This window comes from Dasypus novemcinctus, chromosome 16, assembly GCF_030445035.2.
Source record: "Dasypus novemcinctus isolate mDasNov1 chromosome 16, mDasNov1.1.hap2, whole genome shotgun sequence".
NCBI lineage: Eukaryota > Metazoa > Chordata > Mammalia > Cingulata > Dasypodidae > Dasypus > Dasypus novemcinctus.
The window spans coordinates 37,224,409-37,245,394 of record NC_080688.1 but is presented as its reverse complement, the minus strand read 5'-3'; the positions used below and the strand labels follow the sequence as shown (position 1 = coordinate 37,245,394).

General features: G+C 41.9%; 1 protein-coding gene across 2 annotated transcripts in view; it reads left to right on the top strand.

The window, feature by feature from the left end:
- The window catches only part of ABHD3 (abhydrolase domain containing 3, phospholipase), a 113,248-nt gene that overhangs the window by 8,817 nt on the left and 83,445 nt on the right, over positions 1-20,986 (top strand). Inside the window, exons 1-2 of one of the 2 annotated variants that reach the window (XM_058277533.2) lie at positions 6,229-6,353; positions 13,475-13,574. In XM_058277533.2, coding sequence (XP_058133516.1) covers positions 13,523-13,574 — 52 coding nt within the window. In that variant the 5' untranslated portion in view covers positions 6,229-6,353; positions 13,475-13,522. Of the gene's footprint in view, positions 1-6,228; positions 6,354-13,474; positions 13,575-20,986 lie in introns of those variants that run through there. The other variant, XM_058277532.1, reaches the window with a different exon arrangement.

Sequence of the window (20,986 nt, the reverse complement as noted above, 5' to 3'; positions counted from 1 at the left end):
CCATTATGTAGATACAGTCCTATTTCCCCTTGATAGTCAGGATCAATCACCCCAGCCAGTACAGTAATTCCCTTCTTTGACTGTTGATTCAGAGGTAAAAGTAGCCCAAAGTGGCCAGGTGGCAGTTTTAACTTCCAGTTCAATGGAATCATTATTGTGTTCCCTGGTGATGGCACTCCTCCTTTTGGGACTAAAACCTGTAGACCAGCAGAGTTTGAGGTTGCAGGGACAGAAGCAAAAATTTTCCTAGTGGATCACTAGGGGTAATAGTGAGTGGTGCCACCCCCATTTCCACCCCTTGATTCCTAGACCCATGGATCCTGGTTATGGGAGAAACAGCACCATAAAGTGGGTGCTGTAAAGCACACAGCCTCCTGTAGAACATTGCTCCAGCCCTGCAAGATATTGCCACCTCGTTGGCCCTGTAATTGAGTCTTCAAAAGACCATTCCACCGTTCTATCAATCCAGCTGCTTCAGGGTGATGGGGAACGTGGTAAGACCAGTGAATTCCATGAAAACCAGTGAATTCCCACACGTCATTTGCTGTGAAATGGGTTTTTTTTTTTTTAAGATTTGTTTATTTATTTATTTCTCTCCCCTCCCCCCCACCCCGGTTGTCTGTTCTCTGTGTCTATTTGCTGTGTCTTCTTTGTCTGCTTCTGTTGTTGTCAGCAGCACGGGAATCTGTGTTTCTTTTTGTTGCATCATCTTATTGCGTCAGTTCTTCATGTGTGCAGCACCATTCCTGGGCAGGCTGCACTTTCTTTCGCTCTGGGCAGCTCTCCTTATGGGTGGGGCTCCTCTACGTGGGGGACACCCCTGCGTGGCAGGGCACTCCTTCGTGCATCAGCACTGCGCATGGGCCAGCTCCACATGAGTCAAGGAGGCCCAGGGTTTAAACCGTGGACCTCCCATGTGGTAGATGAATGTCCTAACCACTGGGCCAAGTCCGCCGCCAAAATGGGTTTCTTGATCAGAAGCAAAGCTGTGTGGAATGCCATGGCAGTAGATAAGACATTTGGTAAGTCCACAGATGGTAGTTTTGGAAGAAGCATTGTGTATAGGAAATGCAAATCCATATCTGGAGTATGTGTCTATTCCAGTTAAAACAAATTGCTGCCCTGTGGTCCAACGTAGCTAACCTGCCACCAGGTAGCAGGCTGGTCACCTCAAGGAATGGTGCCATAACAGGACTGAGTGTGGGTCTCTGCTGCTGGCAGTGGACACTCAGCAGTGGCTGTAGCCAAGTCAGCCTTGGAAGGGGAAGTCCCTGTTGCTGAGCCCATGCATAACCTCCATTCCTACCTCCATGGCCACTTTGTTCATGAGTCCACTGGGCAATGACAGGAGTGGCTTGGGAAAGAGGCTGAGCATTAGCCACACAAGGATCATCTTATCCACTTGATTATTAAAATCTTCCTCTGTTGGGAAGTGGACTTGGCCCAGCACTTAGGATGTCCGTCTACCACATGGGAGGTCCACGGTTCAAACCCCGGGCCTCCTTGACCCATGTGCAGCTGGCCCACGTGCAGTGCTGATGCACGCAAGGAGTGCCATGCCACGTGCAAGGAGTGTGCACTGTAAGGAGAGCTGCCCAGCGCCAAAGAAAGTGCAGCCTGCCCAGAAATGGTGCCGCACACACGGAGAGCTGACACAACAAGATGAAACACAGATTCCCATGCCGCTGACAACAACAGAAGCAGACAAGGAAGAACACGCAGCAGATAGACACAGAGAACAGACAACTGGGGTGGGAGAGAAATAAAATAAATAAATAAATCTAAAATCTTCCTCTGCTGAAGTTACCCTCTGGAGAGCATTCATGTAGGACACAAAAATTTTCATGTTTTTTGTCCATTCAAAAAGGCCAACCCACTTTAACTTCCCCAGACCTCTTTGTTACAAATTTTCCAATCATGTTCCTTCCAAGTCCCTGACCATCCAGCCAAACCATTGGCAGCAGCACATGAATCAGTGTACAAATGCACCTCTGGCTATTTCTTCTTCCAAGCAAAATGAATAACCAGGTGCACTGCTCGACGTTCTGCCCACTGGGAGGATTTTCCCTCACCACTGTCCTTCAGGGATGTCCCAGAAAGGGTCCGCAATGCTGCAGCTGTCCACTTTTCAGGTGGTACCTGCATATCGTGCAGAACCATCTGTAAACCAGGCCTGAGTTTTCCCTTCCTCGGTCAACTAATTGTAAGGGACTCCCCAAGAGGCCAAAGCTGTGGACTGGGAAAAGAAGGTAACATGGCAGGGGTGGTGACCATGGGCATTTACGCTACTTCCTCGTGTAACTTACTAATGCCTTTAGGACCCACTCGAGCCCTATCTCGTATATACCACTTCCACTTTATGATGGAGTGCTGCTGTGCATGCCCAACTTTATGGTTTGGTGGGTCAGACAATACCCAGCTCATGATAGGCAACTCAGGTCTCATGGTAACTTGATGGCCCATGGTTAAGCATTCAGTTTCTACTAAGGCCCAGTAGCAGGCCAAAAGCTGTTTCTCAAAAGGGGAGAAGTTATCTGCAGAGGATGGCAGGGCTTTGCTCCAAAATCCTAAGGGTCTGCAATGTGATTCTCCTATAGGGGCCTGCTAGAGGCTCCAGACAGCATCTCTATTTGCCACTGAAACTCCCAGCACCATAGTAGCTGCTGGATCATATGGCCCAAGTGGTAGTACAGCTTGCACAGCAGCCTGGATCTGATGCAGAGCCTCTTCTTGTTCTGGTCCTCAATCAAAACTAGCAGCTTTTCTGGACACCGGATAAATGTGCCAGAGTAGCACACCCAAATGAGGAATGTGTTGTCTCCAAAATTCAAAGAGACCAACTAAGCATTGTGCCTCTCTTTTGATTGTAGGAGGAGCCACATGCAACAGCTTATTCTTCACTTTAGAAGGGATGTCTCAACATGTGCCACACAACTGGACACCTAGAAATTTCAAGGAGGTGGAAGGACCTTATATTTTACTTGGATTTATCTCCCATCCTCTCTCACACAAATGCCTTACTAATAAGTCTAGACTCTTTACTAAGTCTTACTCACTAGGTCCTATCAACATGATATCATCAATATAATGGACCAGTGAGATATCTTGTGAGAGGGAGAGATGATCAAGATCCTTGAGGACAATATTATGATATAGGGCTGGAGAGTTGATATACCCCTGTTACAGGACAGTGAAGGTATACTGCTGACCTTGCCAGTGAAAGCAAGCTGTTTCTGGTGGTCCTTACTAATAGCAATTGAGAAAAAAACATTTGCCAAATCAATGGCTACATACCAAGTACCAGGGGACATGTTGATTTGCTCAAGCAATGATAGCACATCTGAGACAGCAGCTGCAATTGGAGTCACAGCCTGGTTAAGTTTATGATAATCTACTGTCATCCTCCAAGATCCATCTGTTTTCTGTACATATCAAATAGGAGACTTGATTGGGGATGTGGTGGGAATCAGCACCCCTGCATCCCTCAAATCCTTGATGGTGGCACTGATTTCTGCAATCCTCCAGGAATCTGGTATTGCTTTTGGTTTACTATTTTGCTAGGTAGGGGCAATTATAGTGGCTTCCTCTTGGCCTTTCCAACCATAATAGCCCTCACTACACAAGTCAGGGATCCAATGTGGGGATTCTGCCAGTTACTGAGTATGTCTATTCCAATTATGCATTCTGGAACTTGGGAAATAACCACAGAATGGGTCCAGGGACCAACTGAACCAACTCTGAGACAGACCTGAGCTTAAACTCCACTAATAACCTGACCTCCATAAGTCCCTACTCTGACTGATGGACCACAGTGATGTTTTGGGTCTCCTGGAATTAATGTCATTTCTGAGCCAGTGTCTAATAATCCCCAAAATGTCTGATCATTTCCTTTTCCCCAATGCACAGTTACTCTGGTGAAAGGCCATAGATCTCCTTGGGGAAAGGTGGGAAGAACATTATAAGTATGAATTTTAGGCAGTTTAACAGGATCCTTCCCCAAGGAGACCTGGCCTCCTCCTCATTCAAGGGCTCTGGGTCTGTAAACTGTCTCAAGTCTGGGGATTGATTAAGGGCCCATGATTCTCTGCATCTATCATTTGAGTTAGGGTTTCATTCAATGGACCAGAACTCTTCTGTTTACACAGAGGCAGAAGAAATTTAGTAGACTGCCCATTTATTTCACTGCTAGGTACCCCATGATGTGTAAGCCAATGCCATAACTCTACACAATTTAAGACTATTTTGAGTGCTTTTCTGAATCTGCCTTTCATTGTGGTAGCCACGCCCCCTTGACTTTTACCGGACTGACATCCAATCATCCCCATAATGTTTAAGGATTCTAATTCCATCACAGCCCTCCCTACAGTAATATTTGGACTACAGAGAAGAGCAACAACAGAGCTCTTCAGGGAAGCTGGAGTTAGTTTTACAAATTTATTCCTCACAGTCCTGGTAAAGGTGTGTCCTCTGGACATTCCTGGGGTTGGGTGGGCAGCTCTCAGATGGTAAATCCATTCTAGCATTCCAATCTCCCTAAGCCTTTGAATTCCCTCTTCTACTGTGTACCAGGGGAAATCTTTTGGCCCATGTTTCAAATCAGCCACCCAAACAAACTGTTATAGTCTTTCTAACCCCTCAAGCTACAGCGTTGAATCCAGAATTTCTGCTTAGTGGGCCCATATCAAGAAATTCAGCCTGATCCAACTTTATATTCCTTCCACCATCATCCATACCCTAAGTATCCATTCCCACACATATTCCCCTGATTTCTGCCTATATAAGTTGGAAAACTCATGCAGTTCTTTCTGAGTATACCTTACTTCCTCATGGGTCACACTTTGTATTTCACCTTTGGGGGCTTGTTGTGATTTTAGTGTAGTAATAAGTCTCGAAGACAAGGTAGGGGTGGGTAAGGAGAAGGATTAGAAATGCCCTGCAAGCTACTGACCTCAGGCCATTCCCTTGCATTTTCTTCTGGTGAGGCAGGAGTAATCTCTTCAGGCAGGGGTTGGGAGGCAGTTTCCTCAGGGCAAACTGGAGGCTCAGCAGTACATGCTGGAGTTTGGCTGGTATGTGCCTCCAGGATGGGAGGAGGTCCAGACTCCCTGGGGCAGGCTGGAGGCTGGATGATAAAAGGTTAACAAGGTGTGATCTGGACTGGGCAGGCCATGGCATCCTTATCTGGTAAAGTCTCAGCAGAATTCAGGGTTCCAATGTCTCCATCAATATCATCATCATCCCATATGTCTCCATCCCAATTCTCAGGATTCCACTCTTTCCCAATCAATGCCTTCACTTTAATTGCAGAAATCCTGCAGGGTTGAGATTTTAGTTTCCTTTGTAACTCTGCTACTCATACAATGAGAGTCTGAGTTTGGTTCTCAGATATTTCAAGCCTGTGGCTACAGGAGACAAAATTTTCTTTCAGAGCACACATAGAAACTTTCGCCTCATCCATTCAGTGTCTACGTTTCTAATTTGAAAACTTTAACTCATCTCTTTCTTTTGTAACAGTATTCAGAGTATCTAGGAGGAGCCAGCCAATATCGTTATACTGTTTGACTCCACGAAACTCTGTTAAGGTGTTGAAAACACTCTCATCCAGATCCTTGCTTCTTATAAGCATGGAAGTGGGGGAATCCAGTGATTCTATTTTGTGTATCTCGATTGCTAACTTGCGCCATGGACTGTTAACAGTGTCTTCATTATTGGAAAGGGAGTTGTCTCTACCCTTGAATCCAATTAGAGTAGAGAGCCAATTGCAAAACTCCCAGGACCACCTCAGACACCCCGTGTTTAAGACTCTATTCCTCAAGAACCACTCCTGGTACCAAGCTGTATTAGTCAGGGTTCTCTAGGCAAACAGAATCAACAAGAGATATCTGTCAATAGTATGCAATTCTATAAGAGCCACATATATGTCTCATGCAGCTGTGGGGATGCACAAGTCCAGGTTCCGCAGGCAGGCTGCAACCAAGGGATGCAATCAAAGTCCAGTGAAGGTTCTTGATGAGTTCTGGGAGATGTTGGTGTCCAAAGATGAGCTGAGAAATTCTCTCTCAGTGCTGGAATCGCTTCCCCTTTTAAGGCATTCATCTGATTGGGTTAAGTGTCACTCATTGCTGATGGCAATCTCCCTGATTGATGAAATTATAACCAGCTATCTATGATTTACTGCTGCAGTAAAGTCAATGGTGACTAAAGTCCATAAATGCCCTTGTATTACAGTGCTTGCTTGACCAAACAACTGGGAAGAATTACCTGGCTGAGTTGACACAATAGCCTAATCACCACAGGGACCTGCTGAAAACTGGCTTATGGAGTGAATATCTTTGTTCTTAGGGAAAGTACATGTAAGTATTAAGTGTTCAGGGAGGAGAATGTACACATAGGTGAATGGGTAGATAGGCAGAAAGATACACCTAATGTGGCAAAACATTAAAAGTTGGCAGATCTGGCTATCTACCCGGTGAGTATGTTGGAGTTCTCTGTATGGGTTTTGTACTATTTTTGCAACTGTCCTGTAAGTTTGAAATTATTTCAAAATACAGAGGTTATTTTAAAACCTGATTTATGAGACAGAGCAATACACTCAAATGTGACATATATTGCCTTTAAAATCCAAAGAGGCCCAAGTAATTTACCTCTTTCTTAGCAGCTAGGAGTGCAATGTAATGCAACTTTTCTTTTACTTTGGAGGGTTATCCTGATATGCCCCACACCAGTAGGGACCACAAGTGGACGCTAGCAAACTTCACCAAAGTGATACATTTTCTTGAGTTAATCTCCTATCCTCTGGAATACATGTGTTTTACAAAGGCATTTAAGGCTCTTGACACTTGGCTCACCAAGTCAAATCAATATGATGTCATTATTGTAATGGGACAGCATGAATGTCCTCTGGGGTGATGAGACAACCAAAGACTCTGCAAACTAGGTTATGACAGAGGTAGGAGACTTGACCTAACCTTAAAGAAAGATATTGAATAAATGATAATGTCCCTGATAAGTAAAAGCAATGTGGTTTTGATGATATTTACCAAGTGATACTAAGAATAAAAGCATTTGCCAGGTCAACAGCTTTAAAAGCTGGAGTTGCATAGTAATTTGCTCCAGTAAAGAGACTATGTCTAGAACAGTAGCTGCATCTGAATCACCACCTGATTAACTTTACAATAATATGTTGTCATTCCTAAGACCCATCTTCCTTTTGCAGGTGAAATAGGCATATTAAATAGTGTGGTGATAGGAATCAATATGCCTGCCTTGTTCAAGTCTTTGATGGGGACCCTAATCTCTTCAATTCCCCAGGGATATGGTATTGCTTTGGTTTACTGCTTTGGTAGGAAAGGGCAGTTACAGGGATTCTAGTTAGCCTTTCCTACTATATTGTCCTCATTCCACAAATCAGGGAGCTGATATGTATAGTCTTCCAGTTCCCAAGTAAGTCCCAAGTAAGTCCAACTATGCATTCAAAAATTATGGAATTACCCACACTTACTTTCCTGGAATCACCATAAAATGCACTGTAACCAAATCTGGACAAACCATCTGACCTCCATAAGCTATTACTCTGGCCAACGGACTCCTTTTTTTCTTTATCCCCTTGAATTGATATAACTCCTTGCAGTATATAGAAATTTCTGAAAGGAATGTTTTCCTTTACACAGTGCTCATTTACTCTGAGAAATGGCTGCTAGTCTCTGTGAGGAATAAATGAAGGGGAAGAAAGAGCAATAGTATAAAATTTAGCTGTGTCACTGGGTCTTTCCTCATGAAGACCCAGTCTGCCCTTTACTCAAGGACCTATGAAATGACTTAACATCCATAGACAGGATTAAAGGCCATGACTGTCATTGTGGTGACTCAAATCAGGTCTCTGCTTACCAGAGCTAGAGTTTTCCTGAGAGGATAGATCAAAAGTTACTTAAGTAAAGTGCCCATTTATTTAATTCTCAGTGATTAATAGCCACCACCAAAGATCCGTGTGAGTTAAAACATTCTGATTGCCACTCTGGCCCTATTGTCCATTTTAGTAACTGCATTCACCTTGCTTCTAGTGGGGAAGCACTGACACTTGGCTTCCCTATCTTTTCTTCTAAGAGTTTTATGGTTTTAGTTTATATTTAGGCCATTGATCCATTTTGAGTGAATTTTTGTGTATGTTATAAGGTAGGAGTCCAGTTTTATTCTTTCGCACATGGAGATCCAGTTTTCCCAGCTCCATTCGTTGAAGAGACTATTCTTTCCCCATTGAATGGACTTGGCTCCCTTTCCAAAAGTCAATTAATTTGCCATAGATATGTGAGTTTATTTTTGAACTTTCAATTCTATCTCGGACTATTTGCCTGTCCTTAGGCCAGTACCACATGGCTTTTTTAAAATAAAATTTTATTAAAGCATATCACTCATACATGAACATACATAAACAATTAGTGTATAGTAAAAGTTGTGAACTTACAAAGCAAACATGCATATCATCATACAAAGTTCCCATACATCACCCCACCACCACCACCTCGCATTGTTGTGAAACATCTTTTACAAACTATGAAAGAGCATTATAAAAATATAACAAATAACTATAGCCCAAATTTTATATTTCACATATTTTTCCCCCAACCCAGCCAAATATTAACACTTGGTCTTAGTATTTTGTATTTCTTATGGCTCATAAGAGAATGTTCTCTTATTTCTCTTGTTAAGTACAATCCATCTTCCACTACTGGATTCTCTATGTTTTACAGTTCCACGTTTTGTACAATCCGTTCAAAGTGTACATTCGGTGGTTATCATTTCATCTCATAGTTTTAATGTTCATCACCTCAGTCAATTTTAGAACAATTTCATTACTTTGAAGGAAAAATCCCATACACACTTATACCCCATATTGTTGTCTTAGAATTGAAATAATATCTTCTTTGCCTGCCTTTGCTGCAAAAATATTACAATATTACTATTAACTATTGTTTATGTTACATTAGTTGTAATTTTCCTTTGTATCACTATATTTTTAACACTTTGTAAATGAAGAACATTCTTATATTTATACTATTAACCACAATCTTTATCCACCACCAGACTCACTACATTACACATTCCCTAGATTATTCCCTCATTTCCTTTTTTTTTTAATCACCTCCCCCTTCCCTGCCCCCCTGGTTGTCTGCTCTGTGTCCATTCACTATGTGTTCTTCTGTGTCCACTTGCATTCTCAGCGGCACTGGGAATCTGTGTCTGTTTTTGTTGCATCATCTTGCTGTGTCAGCTCTCTATGCATGTGGAGCCACTCCTGGGCAGGCTGTGCTTTTTTCATGTGGAGGCAGCTCTCCTTGCAGGACACACTCCTTGCACGTGGGGCTCCCCTATGCAGGGGACACCCCTGCGTGGCATTGCACTCCTTGCACATGGCAGCACTGCGTGTGGGCCAGCTCACCACACAGGTCAGGAGGCCCTGGGTTTGAACCCTGGACCTTGCATATGGTAGGCGGATGCTCTATCAGTGGAGCCAAATCTGCTTCCCTTCTATTTTTTCTTTCATTGCTTGTGCCTTGAGTATAAGGTTTAGGAAACTACCAGCTACCACAAGATCTTAATCATGTTTCCATATGTCTTCTTCTAGGAATTAGCTGTAACTTTTATATTTAGTTCTTTGATCCATTTTGAGTTAATTTTTGTATAAAGTATGAATCAGGACCTCTTTCTTTCTTTTGGATAAGGATATCCAGTTCTTGCAGCACCATTTGTTGAATACACTGCTCTGGACCAGATGGGTTGGGTTTGCACCCTTGTCAAATATCACTTGACCGTAGATGTGAGAGTCTATCTCTGAATTCTCAATTCAGTTCTGTTGGTCAATATGTCCATCTTTATGCCAGTGCCATGCTGTTTTTACCACTGTAACTAAGCAGTATGCTTTAAAGTCAGGAAGTTAGAGTCTTCTAACTTCATTCTTCCTTTTAAAGACATTTTTGGCTCTCCAGGGCCCTTACCCTTCCAAATAAATTTGATAATTGGCTTTTCCAGTTCTGCAACAAAACAAACAAACAGGCTGTTGGGATTTTGATTGGGATTGCATTGAATCTACAAGTCAGTTGTGTAGAATTGACATCTTAACAATATTTAGTCTTCCAGTCCATGAACACAGAATATCCTTCCATTTATTTAGGTCTAGGTTTTTGTTCCCTTTAGCAATGTTTTGTAGTTTTCTGAATACAGGTTCTTTATGTCTTTGATTAAGTTTATTCTTAAATATCTCATCCTTTTAGCTTCTATTATAAATGGAATTTTTTTCTGACTTATTCCTTGGATTACTCATCAGAAGTAAACTGAATTTTGCATATTACTCTTGTATCCTACCACTTTGCTGAACTTGCCTATTAATTCTAGTAGCTTTGATGTGGATTTTTTGGAATTTTCTAGATATAGGATTATATCATCAGTAAATAGTGAAAGATTTACTTCTTCCTTTCCTATTTGGGTGCCTTTTATTTATTTATCTTGCCTAATTGCTCTTTCTACAACTTCTAGCACAATATTGAGTAACAGTGGTGACAATTGGCATCCTTTTCTTGTTCCCTATCTCAACAGGAAAGCTTTCAGTCTTTCACTGTTGAGTACAATGCTAGCTATGGGTTTTTCATATATGCATTTACCATATTGAGAAAGCTTCTTTCTATTTTATCTGTTGGGGTGTTTTTATCAAGAAAGGATGCTGTGTTTTCTCAAATGCCTTTTCTGCATCAATTGAGGGGATCATGTGATTTTTATCCTTTCCTTTATTAATGTGGTTTATACACTAATTGATTATCTAGTATTGAGCCACCCTTGCATACCAACATCTACTCTCAAGTTCATCAGACTCACCCAGACAACTAACAAAATGATGATAATGGACAACACCCATCCCAAAAAACAGAGAGTATCTACAACTGCAAGCAAGACAGTGCCACCATCTGCCCCATGGTGTCTAAGCCCCCATCTATCAGAAACAGAGTGGACATCAACATCCCCAAATCCCCAAGATTGAGGAATAAACAAACATGGGGGGGGGGAATGCAACTATGGACTAAATTATTCTAGTAATGAAAGAACTTGTAATATTGATATAAAGACAGTGGTCACCAGAGGTTCTGAGGGGAGAGGGAGGAAAGAATAGATGGAACATAGGTCATTTTTAGGGCATTGGAATGGTGTAAACCACAATCTAAACTGTAGACCTTGGTTAGTAGCAATGCATCAATATTTATTCATCAGTTGTAACAAATGTACCAGACTATTTTAAGATGCTGGGAGAGGGAAATGGATGTTGCTCAACCAATTAGGCTCCCATCTACCATATAGGAGGTCCAGGGTTTGATGACCAGGGCCTCCTGGTAAAGGCAAGCTGGCCCACATGGAGAGCTGGTGCAGCAAGATGACGCAACAAGAGACACAGAGGAGAGAAAATAATAAGTAGAAAACAGTGAGCTGGGGTAGCGCAGGAGAGTCATCACTTCTCTCCCACTCTGGAAGTTCCAGAATTGGTTCCCAGAGCTGCCTAACGAGAATACAAGCAGACACAGAAGAACACACAGCAAATGGACAAAGAGGAGACAACAGGGGAAACCGGGGGGGGGGGGGGCGGAGAAGGGAGAAATAAATAAAATAAATCTTTTTAAAAAGATTTATTTATTTATTTATTTTCCTCCTGCCCTGCTGTTTTTGCTGTCTGTGTTGTCTTCTCTTCTCTATGGTTCACCAGGATTCAATCCTGAAGACCTCTGATGCAGAGAGAGTTTCCCTGTCATTTGCACCACCTCAGTTCCTGATTTCTGCTGCACTTCACCTTGACTCTCCCCTTGTATCTTTTGATGCATCATCATCTTGCTGTGTGACTCACTTGCACAGGGCACTGGCTCACCACATGGGCATTTGCGCGGGCACTGGCTTGCCACGTGGGCGTACTTTCTCTTCTTCTTTTTCACCAGGAAGCCCTAGAGATCAAACCCAGGTCCTCCCATATGGTAGGCGGAAGCTCTTATCAGTTGAGCCACATCCACTTCCCTAAAATAAATCTTAGAGGGAAAAAAAAAGATGTTGGGAGAGAGGGATGACCTCTTTTTTTTTTTTAAAGATTTATTTTTTATTTCTCTTCCCCTGCCCCCTTGTTGTCTGCTCTCTTTTGTCCATTCACTGTGTGTTCTTCTGCGTCCCCTTGCATTCTCAGCAGTACCGGGAATCTGTGTCTCTTTTTGTTGCATCATCTTGCTGCATCAGCTCTCCGTGTGTGCAGTGCCACTCCTGGGCAGGCTGTCCTTTTATCATGCAGGGCGGGTCTCCTTGAGGGGCACACTCCTTGTGCATGGGGCACCCCTACACAGGGGACACCTCTGTGTGGCATGGAACTTCTTGCACACAGCAGCCCAGCACGTGGGCCAGCTCACCACATGGGCCAGGAGGTCCTGCGTTCAAACCCTGGACCTCCTATATGGTAGGCAGACTCCCTATCAGTTGAGCCATATTCGCTTCCCATGACCTCTTTTCGACTGGAATTTGTAGCAGTAAAGATGGATGACGCCAGAAGCTTAAGGCTACTTTTTAAAAATCCAAACTTTATTTCAAATTTTTAAAAACAATAGAATAGAAAAAGGCAGTTCAACAAGTTATGGAAGTATTACTCCTAAAAAGTTCTGTCCTGCACTTTCATCTCAACTAATTCCAACTACTAACTCAATAATTCCTCTGGTGTTCAGAAAGATACATAGATGAGCACAGTTTAGTTAGTTAAATGACATAGTCGAGGTATCCTTACTAATGAAAAAAATCAAGAAGAGAAAAAAATGCTTAATCATATTCATATATCACAAAACCATTCACCATATTCTTTTTTTTAACCTTTAATATAATACCAACCTTTTTTTTAACCATTAATATAATACCAACTTTACTTTTGCTACAAAAACATTACAATGTTGTAAACTATAGTCTATAAATTACATTAGTTATATTTTTCCCATGTATCACCACGTTCTTAACACCTTGTAGTAGAACAGTGCTGTGTTTATTTTGTTAACCACGATTTTGTACCAGCATCTCAAGTCCCAACTACCAAAATGACATTTCTTTTCCTTTCACCTTCCAAATTAGATGCACCAACAGGGAGAACTAGAAGACTCTACTGAAATCTTAGATTTGCTTTGTTCTTTCCCAATAAGGCTTTCTAGAGCATTGTTTCCTTCTGGTTGGCATGTGATCAGACACTTAACATATACATTCCAGCACCTCCATATGGTACCATATGCCCTTTCATGGGCTCTCCAGCATTCCATCACATAAAAGATGTGAGTCCAAGAATAATTTCTAATGCCAAAATGTATAAACTTCTCTTCATATCTATCATTTCTGTTTCTCCAAGGTCTATCACACTTATAACATTCCACTAGAATATCCAAGCACAACTCAAAATCTTACTTTTCTATCCCCAAATTTCTAGGGTTCCTGGCAACATGTGACATGGACCAGTCGTCTCACTCCCAGCTTGATGGCCAGGCCAAAAGTGGCCATTCACCATCTAGGGAACCCTCCTTCAACAGGTAATATGTGGGAGGGACTGCCACCTCCTTCCTCGCCCTTTCTGAGAAAGACTGCATTTTCTAAGGAAATTGTCTATCCTCTAGGGCTAGATAAAACACTTCCAGGCTGGGATTTCCTAAGAGTTTTAAAAGACTTTCTCACAGGTAACAAGCCTGGCTTTCCACATGAAATATCCATTCTAGATCAAGGGTTCTTAACCTTTTTTGTTCCATGGACCTCTTGTCAGTCAGGTGAAAACCATGGACCTCTTACTAAGTACACACTATACTGTATATTATTTAATAAAATATCACTCCCACACCAATATGTCACAATAAGAATAATGTTTTTTGAATTTCAACTCAAGCTCATAAACCTTGTTAAGAACCCTTGTTCTAGATCATGCATTTTACCCCACCCCACCTTCTCCAGGGCTCTGGTGCTGACTCTCACTTAGCTTACACAGTTTGCTGCTGAGAAAATATTCCAAGAACTGCCATGACTCATGCCAGCCTGATTGCTACTCCCTTTGTCATCATGGTCAGAATGCACTCAGGACTCATTTGTAAGGTGGTCATTTGGTCCAACTTGTTGCCAGCTCCTACATGTTGGTTTAAAAAAATCTTGGAGGTTATCTCCAATGTCCAGATGGGACATTCCACCTATGAGTTGACCCTCACTCATGTAAAGACCATACTCAGTGTTTCATCCTATTTCTCATGGAAGTCAATGACCAGAAGTGGACATTTACTGAAGATTTTATGGAAACGGGAAAGAGGATGTACATCATGCAAGTTGTTGTAACAGGACATTAAAATAGCACTATTTCTGTTTCATTTCGTCTAAGACTCCAGACAAAGGAATGCCACTTCCACATTCCAAAATGAGATACAAGAGTATTGTAGTTGGACTTGCAAAGGAGATAGGCAAGAATATGTTTGTGACCCTTGGCTGAACTGCAGCTACGAGGTTGAGAATACAAGAGAAAGAGAGACTAGAGAGAGAATTTCTTTGGAGAGAGCACCACAGTCCCATGACAGAGATTAGTGAAAGATAACTTAAGAGAGCTTGGAGATCTGGATGTAGGATCCCACAATTTAGGGAACCCTGTGGACTGAGGTCAGACTCATGCCAGAGATATGTCAAGAGCAATAACCTGGTTGAACCAGCCCATGGCAGCAAAGTAGTAATGGGCTTAGGAAGTACCTTACTTTGACTGAAAGCAGGTATATGGTGTATGCTTTCCATGAAACAACTGGCAAACAGGAGAGAGAGAGGCAGACAGAGAAGAAACAGACAGAGAGAAAGACGAGATAGAAGTAGAGTGGTATGGCATTTTCTTAGATCCTGCCCAAGACAGCTGCTTGGAAAAGCAAGGAGACTATGGCAGTTTGATATTATTTATGAATTCCAAAAAGAGATATTGATTATGTTCGTAAACGTGCCCTTTCCTCTGAGCATGGTACTCTTTGATTAATTTAAATTCAAAGACTTTACGTTTACCTTTTTTTTTTTTTTAAGATTTATTTTTTATTTAATTCTCTCTCCTTCCCCCCCACCCCCAGTTGTCTGCTCTCTGTGTCCATTCACTGTGTGCTCTTCGGTGACTGCTCCTATCCTTATCAGCGACACCGGGAATCTGTGTTTCTTCTAGTTGTGTCATCTTGCTGTGTCAGCTGTCCGTGTAGGCAGCACCATTCCTGGGCAGGTTGCACTTTCTTTCACACTGGGCGGCTCTCCTTACAGGGCGCACTCCTTGCGCGTGGGGCTCCCCTACGCGGGGGACACCCCTGCTTGGCAGGGTACTCCTTGTGCACATCAGCACTGAGCGTGGGCCAGCTCCACACAGGTCAAGGAGGCCCAGGGTTTGAACTGCAGACCTCCCATGTGGTAGGCAGACGCCCTAACCACTGGGCCAAGTCCACTTCATGTTTACTTTATTAAATCAAGATTTGGGCTTTGATTCAACCATGTCATTAGGTCATTCAGGGTTGAGTCCCTGTCCCCTTGGTGGGCTTTGCAGCTGAAAAGAACAGAGCAGCTGAGGAGCCCTGAGAGAGAGCCTTATGCCAGGCCACAGCTGAGAGCAGAAGAAGCTGGGATCATGGAGCCTTAAGAGGAAGAAGGAGGGCTGAACCCTTCTTACTTCAACACGTGGCAATAACTTTGGGTGAGAAAGTACCTCTTATGGTACCTTGAGTTGGACTCCCTTAAGGTTTTGTGACTGTAAGCTTCTACCCCAAATAAATACCCTTTATAAAAGCCAGTAGATTTCTGATACTTTGCATCAGCATCCCTTTGGCTGACTAATACAGGGACCTTAGCAGAAACATTCTGGGAAAAGGTGGAAGACAAGAGGGAAATCTTAAGGGACCAGACAAAGATATGCATTTTCCTGAATCACACACAATATGGTAGGAGGGGGAGGTCTCTGGAAATTTCAAGAAAGTGCCCATAAGAGGATCAGTTTGAACACAACCATAGACAAAATAACTCAAGACTAGATCAGGACCAGGCAAGACCCTCATTGCTCCCCATCTCTCCTCTCTCCCTCACTTCAAACCTGGAGGAGCCAAAAATGGTGGTAGAGGAGAAATAAATAAACTAAGTGGGAAAACAGAGAATCATAAGCCATCTTTTCCAACTCATGGTTCTAACTCACAATGAGTCTAAGCAGGAAGGAAAGAAGAAATTTTAATTTTAAATCAAATTTGAAATTTAAAAATATTGTTTATGCTATGCTACTAATTAAGAATATTTTTGTGATTAAAGCTGACTATAATGAGTTTTGCAGTACATGAGTTACATCTCAATTTTTTTAAGGCATTATTTGAGAAAAAGCCAGAAAAATCTGCTCAAAATTTCATCTAGGGGCCAGAAAACAACTGCCAATATTGATGGAGCATTTGAGCAGGCAATATGGGAAAAGGAATAAAGTTGTTTATGGTTTTGTTACGAGTCACACTTATAAACATAACAATTACATTAGTAAAATTAGTCATTAAACATCTCAGTCCTCCCCCAAGTTTTTCTCCCATGCCAAATGCCTTGTTTCCCTTTTACAGAATCTAAAAAAGAGTTTCCACTGTCCTCAGCAACTCAGCTCTTCAAGGATGATGGAGCACTGCTCACCTGTGTATATTTGGTATATTTGTTGCCTTGGTAAAAGGAAAATATTCTCTTGGGGGACACAGGGATTGGGTGAGCAGATCTCATATGATAAATCTAACTCATTATTCTCTCTTTCCCTAAGCCTTTATATTAATGTCTACATGATTTAACAGAATCCTGGCATTTCAGCTTCATTTACTAAAAGCCAGTCAAGTATTAGAACCACTCCCAGCTGCTCAAACTAACACAGTGAATCTACAATTCCTGGTGACTTTACCCATCTTTCCAAATTTGTCCTAATCTAAAATATCTTTCTTTTTCCCTGGTCTAATACCTTTAGCATCCCTTCTCACACATGTTTCTAGGTGTCTGAAAATATAAACTGGTAAAATAATGCAAATATTTCTGTTTGTGAGCTACATTCTCTGGGTCAGCCTATGTCCTGGGCCCTCTGTTCCATCGGACTAGTTGGAGGTCTGGAAGCAGTGAAAAGAAGATGGGGAGGAAGGCAGGAAAAGGAAAGAAGTCATGCTTGGAAGACAACTCCCTCGGGTGAGGGTATTGCAGAGCCTCTAAGCAAGGCAGGAGAGGGCTCCTTGGACAGCAGAGGGGAAGCTTCTCTTCCTGAAAAGGAAAGTTCAAGGAGTTTGTGGTTCAGGGTCCTCAGATTCACCAGAATTCTGTGTTTCTCCATTCCAGCTTTCAGAATTCTACACTTTCCTAGTTAATGCCTAAACATTCCCATAAGAGACTGAATGAGACTAATTTCAGTGTGTTTGATTTGAAGCCATGTCAAACTTGCAGCTCCAAGACAGGAGATGCTTTTAGGGCAGAAATTCTCAAGCTTTTCCATCAGAGGACCCTTTATTTATTTATTTATTTTAAGGTTTTAAAAAAATTTTTTATTTCTCTCCCCCCCTCCCCAGTTGTCTGCTCTCTCTGTCCATTAGCTGTGTGTTCTTCTGTGTCTGCCTGCATTCTTGTCAGCAGCATCAGAAATCTGTGTCTCTTTTTGTTGTGTCATCTTGCTGCATCAGCTCTCTGTGTGTGCGGCACCACTCCTGGGCAGGTCACACTTTTTTTGCGTGGGGCGGCTTTCCTTGAGGGGCACATTCCTTGCACATAGGATCCTCTACACGGGGGACACGCCTGCGTGGCACAGCACTTCAGGACCCTGTATACTCTTAAAAATTATGGAGAACAGCAAAGAGCTTTTGTTTAGATGACTTGTATCTATCAATACTTCATTGTGTCAAATACTAAAAATGAAATATTTTCAAAATATTTTTATTAATGGATTTCTAAATAGCACTAACACACTACATTTTAATATAAATAATATATTTTATATAAAATGTATTTTCCAAACCAAAAAAATTTAGTGAGTAGAGTACATGGTCTTACATTTTTGCAATTATATTTAGCATCAGGCCTACTAGAAGGCAGCTAATTCTTATATCTAAATCTGCCTTCAATCTTTGCAATATGCTGTTTTGGTTACATTTAAAAAGAAAATCCAGTCTCAAGAGATATGAGTTGGGAAAGGGAAGAGGAGTATTTAAATAGCCTTTTCAGATAATTGTGAATATTTTTATTTGATACAACACCAATACTCAACAAATGTAGTATCTGAAAGTTTAATTCCAATGTAGAATATAAAAGCACATCAATGAACTTTTTGTACTCTGTTACATTAAAAATATATTGGTCTATCTTGGATTTTGAATAGCTTTTTCACCCATACATGATTCACGCATTAGATACTTGGAAAATACTGATTCACTAAGTTGCATAGATATTCCAGTTGTTGATGCATTTCATGTAATTGTGCAACCATCACGCCTTTCTAATTCCTGAACAATAATTTCATCACTCCAGAATGAATTCCTTTACCCATTAGCAATCATTCCCTATCCTCCCCTACTCTCAGCTCCTGGTAACCAATAATCTACTTTTTGTCTCCATAGATTCGCCTGCTCTGGACATTTCATATAAATGGAATCATACAATACGTGTGTCTGAGTTCTTTTAGTTTGCATAATGTTTTCTAGCTTCACCCACGTTGTAGCATGATCAGTGCTTCGTACCTTTTTATGGCTGAATAATATTCCATTGTACGGACATAGCACATTTTGTTTATCCTTTCATCAGTTGAGATACGTTTCTGTTGTACTTTCAGCTATTGTGAATAATGCTGAATGTATGTTTCCATTTTCTTGGTTATATTGCAGGGTCAAATGGTATCACTATGTTCAACATTTTGAAAAAATGCCAGACTGTTTTCTAAAGTGTACCATTTTACATTTCCACCAGCAAAATATGAGATTGCCTTCAGCAAGGTGGGGCATCTCCTTCTCTAATCAGTCAGAGGTCTTTAAGCCAGAACTGAAGATTTCAATAGTTAGAAAGAGGAATTCCTGCCTCTACTTCAGCTACCAGCCTCTCCTGGGGAATTCAGCTTCACCTTTATCAGAGTTTCCAGTTTGCAGCCTGGCCTACGGAATTCGAACTTGCCAGTCCTCATGGTCACATGCACCAATTCCTACAAAAGATCTCTAAGTTCATACGTCCTGTTAGTTCTGTTTCTCTGGACAGTCCTGACTCACACACCTAGGGTCTTATTCCTTTCTGAGCATGAGTTCAGTCCTGGGCATGCACCTTGTAGCCCAGATTCCCCGCTGTGTATGGAAGTCCTTCAAGGCCCTTATGCCCCCAGTTGTCTTCCTCCTTAGTCTCCTCTATCCAAGCCTTTTCCATCTGTTTGCTGCTTGCCCCTTCCACCGTCCCTTGCCCCAAGCGGCTGTAGGTAGTATAGTATTTAAATACTTTTGACGATGCCAACCAGGAAGATGTTCCAGCTCTGAGCATTAAAGAGTTGAAACAAAGGCAAGCTTCAGTGCCAGTCCTTCTGGGAAGCAACAGATGGGTCAGAACACACAGTCACAATTTTTTAGAACAAGGTCCATGTTGCTCTGCCTAGCACCAGCAAGCTGTACCCAGAATGTGGGCCTCCATCCTCATGGCAACTGCTAAGCTGGAGAATGGGCGATGGGCGCCAGTAAGCAAAAAATGCCAGTGTTTGCTTATCAAAATTTAGCAGTCTCTTCATTAAGCACTGCCCCAGTTTTTGTAAGTTTTTTATTAGATTCCAAATTTCCAAAAAGCTAATTCTGACAGTTTTTTCCCAGCTTAATGGTTGCTTCATTTGAGGCACTCATTCTTGGAGCTCCTTGCTCTACCAGTTCATCACTTCATTAAATGTAGAACATTATTCAGCAATAAAACATAATGGAATATTATTTAGCAGTGAAAAGGAATGAGGCGAATTTCTAGTACATGCTACAACATGGATGAACCTTGAAGACATTATGCTGAGTGAAGGAAACCACACAAAAAAGATCGCCTATTGTATGATCCATTTATATGAAATGTCCAGAATAGCAAATCTATAAACACAGTAAGTGTCTTTCTGGGGTGATGAAAATGTTCTAAAATTGATTATGGTGATGCTTGCACAACTCTGTAAATACACTAACAGTCATTGAATTGTACACTTTAAATGAGGATTTATGGAATGTGAATTATATCTCAATAAATCTGTTAAAAATTATGCTGCAACCATTATTATAGCTGCCACTATAATGCTATTCACCAATATTCTTTGTATAAAACACAATATAGTAAATTAATATCTTTCAAGCCAATGGAAAAGATAGTTTCACCATATTTTGTTGTTGTTTTTTAAAGATTTGTCTTATGTATTTCTCTCCCCCCCACCCCATTGTCTGTTCTCTGTGTCCATTCACTGTGTGTTCCTCTATGTCCGACTGCACCTCAGTGGCACTGGGAAACTGCGTCTCTTTTTTTTACATCATCTTGCTGCGTCAGCTCTCCGTGTGTGCGGCGCCACTCCTGGGTGGACTGCACTTTTTCACGCGGGACAGTTCTCCTTGCTGGGTACACTCCTTGCATGTGGGGCCCGCCCATATGGGGGTGCCCCTGCATGGCACGGCACACCTTGCACCTGGCAGTACTGTGTGTGGGTCAGCTTGCCAGACGGGTCAGGAGACCCTGGGTATCGAACCCTGGACCCTCTCATATGGTAGGTGCACACTCTATCAGTTGAGTCGCTTCCACTTCCCCATATTTTGTTTCTTATTTACAGTTTCACTAATTTTCTTTAGAGTAAATTCTTCCCTTTCATGAGTCAGAGAACTTGATGGCATATAAAATTGTTCTTTTTCTACATTTTTAGGCATAGATAATATAGCCATCTATTCTGTAAGCAAATCTTTTAATATCCCCTTTGTTAGCCAGCAAT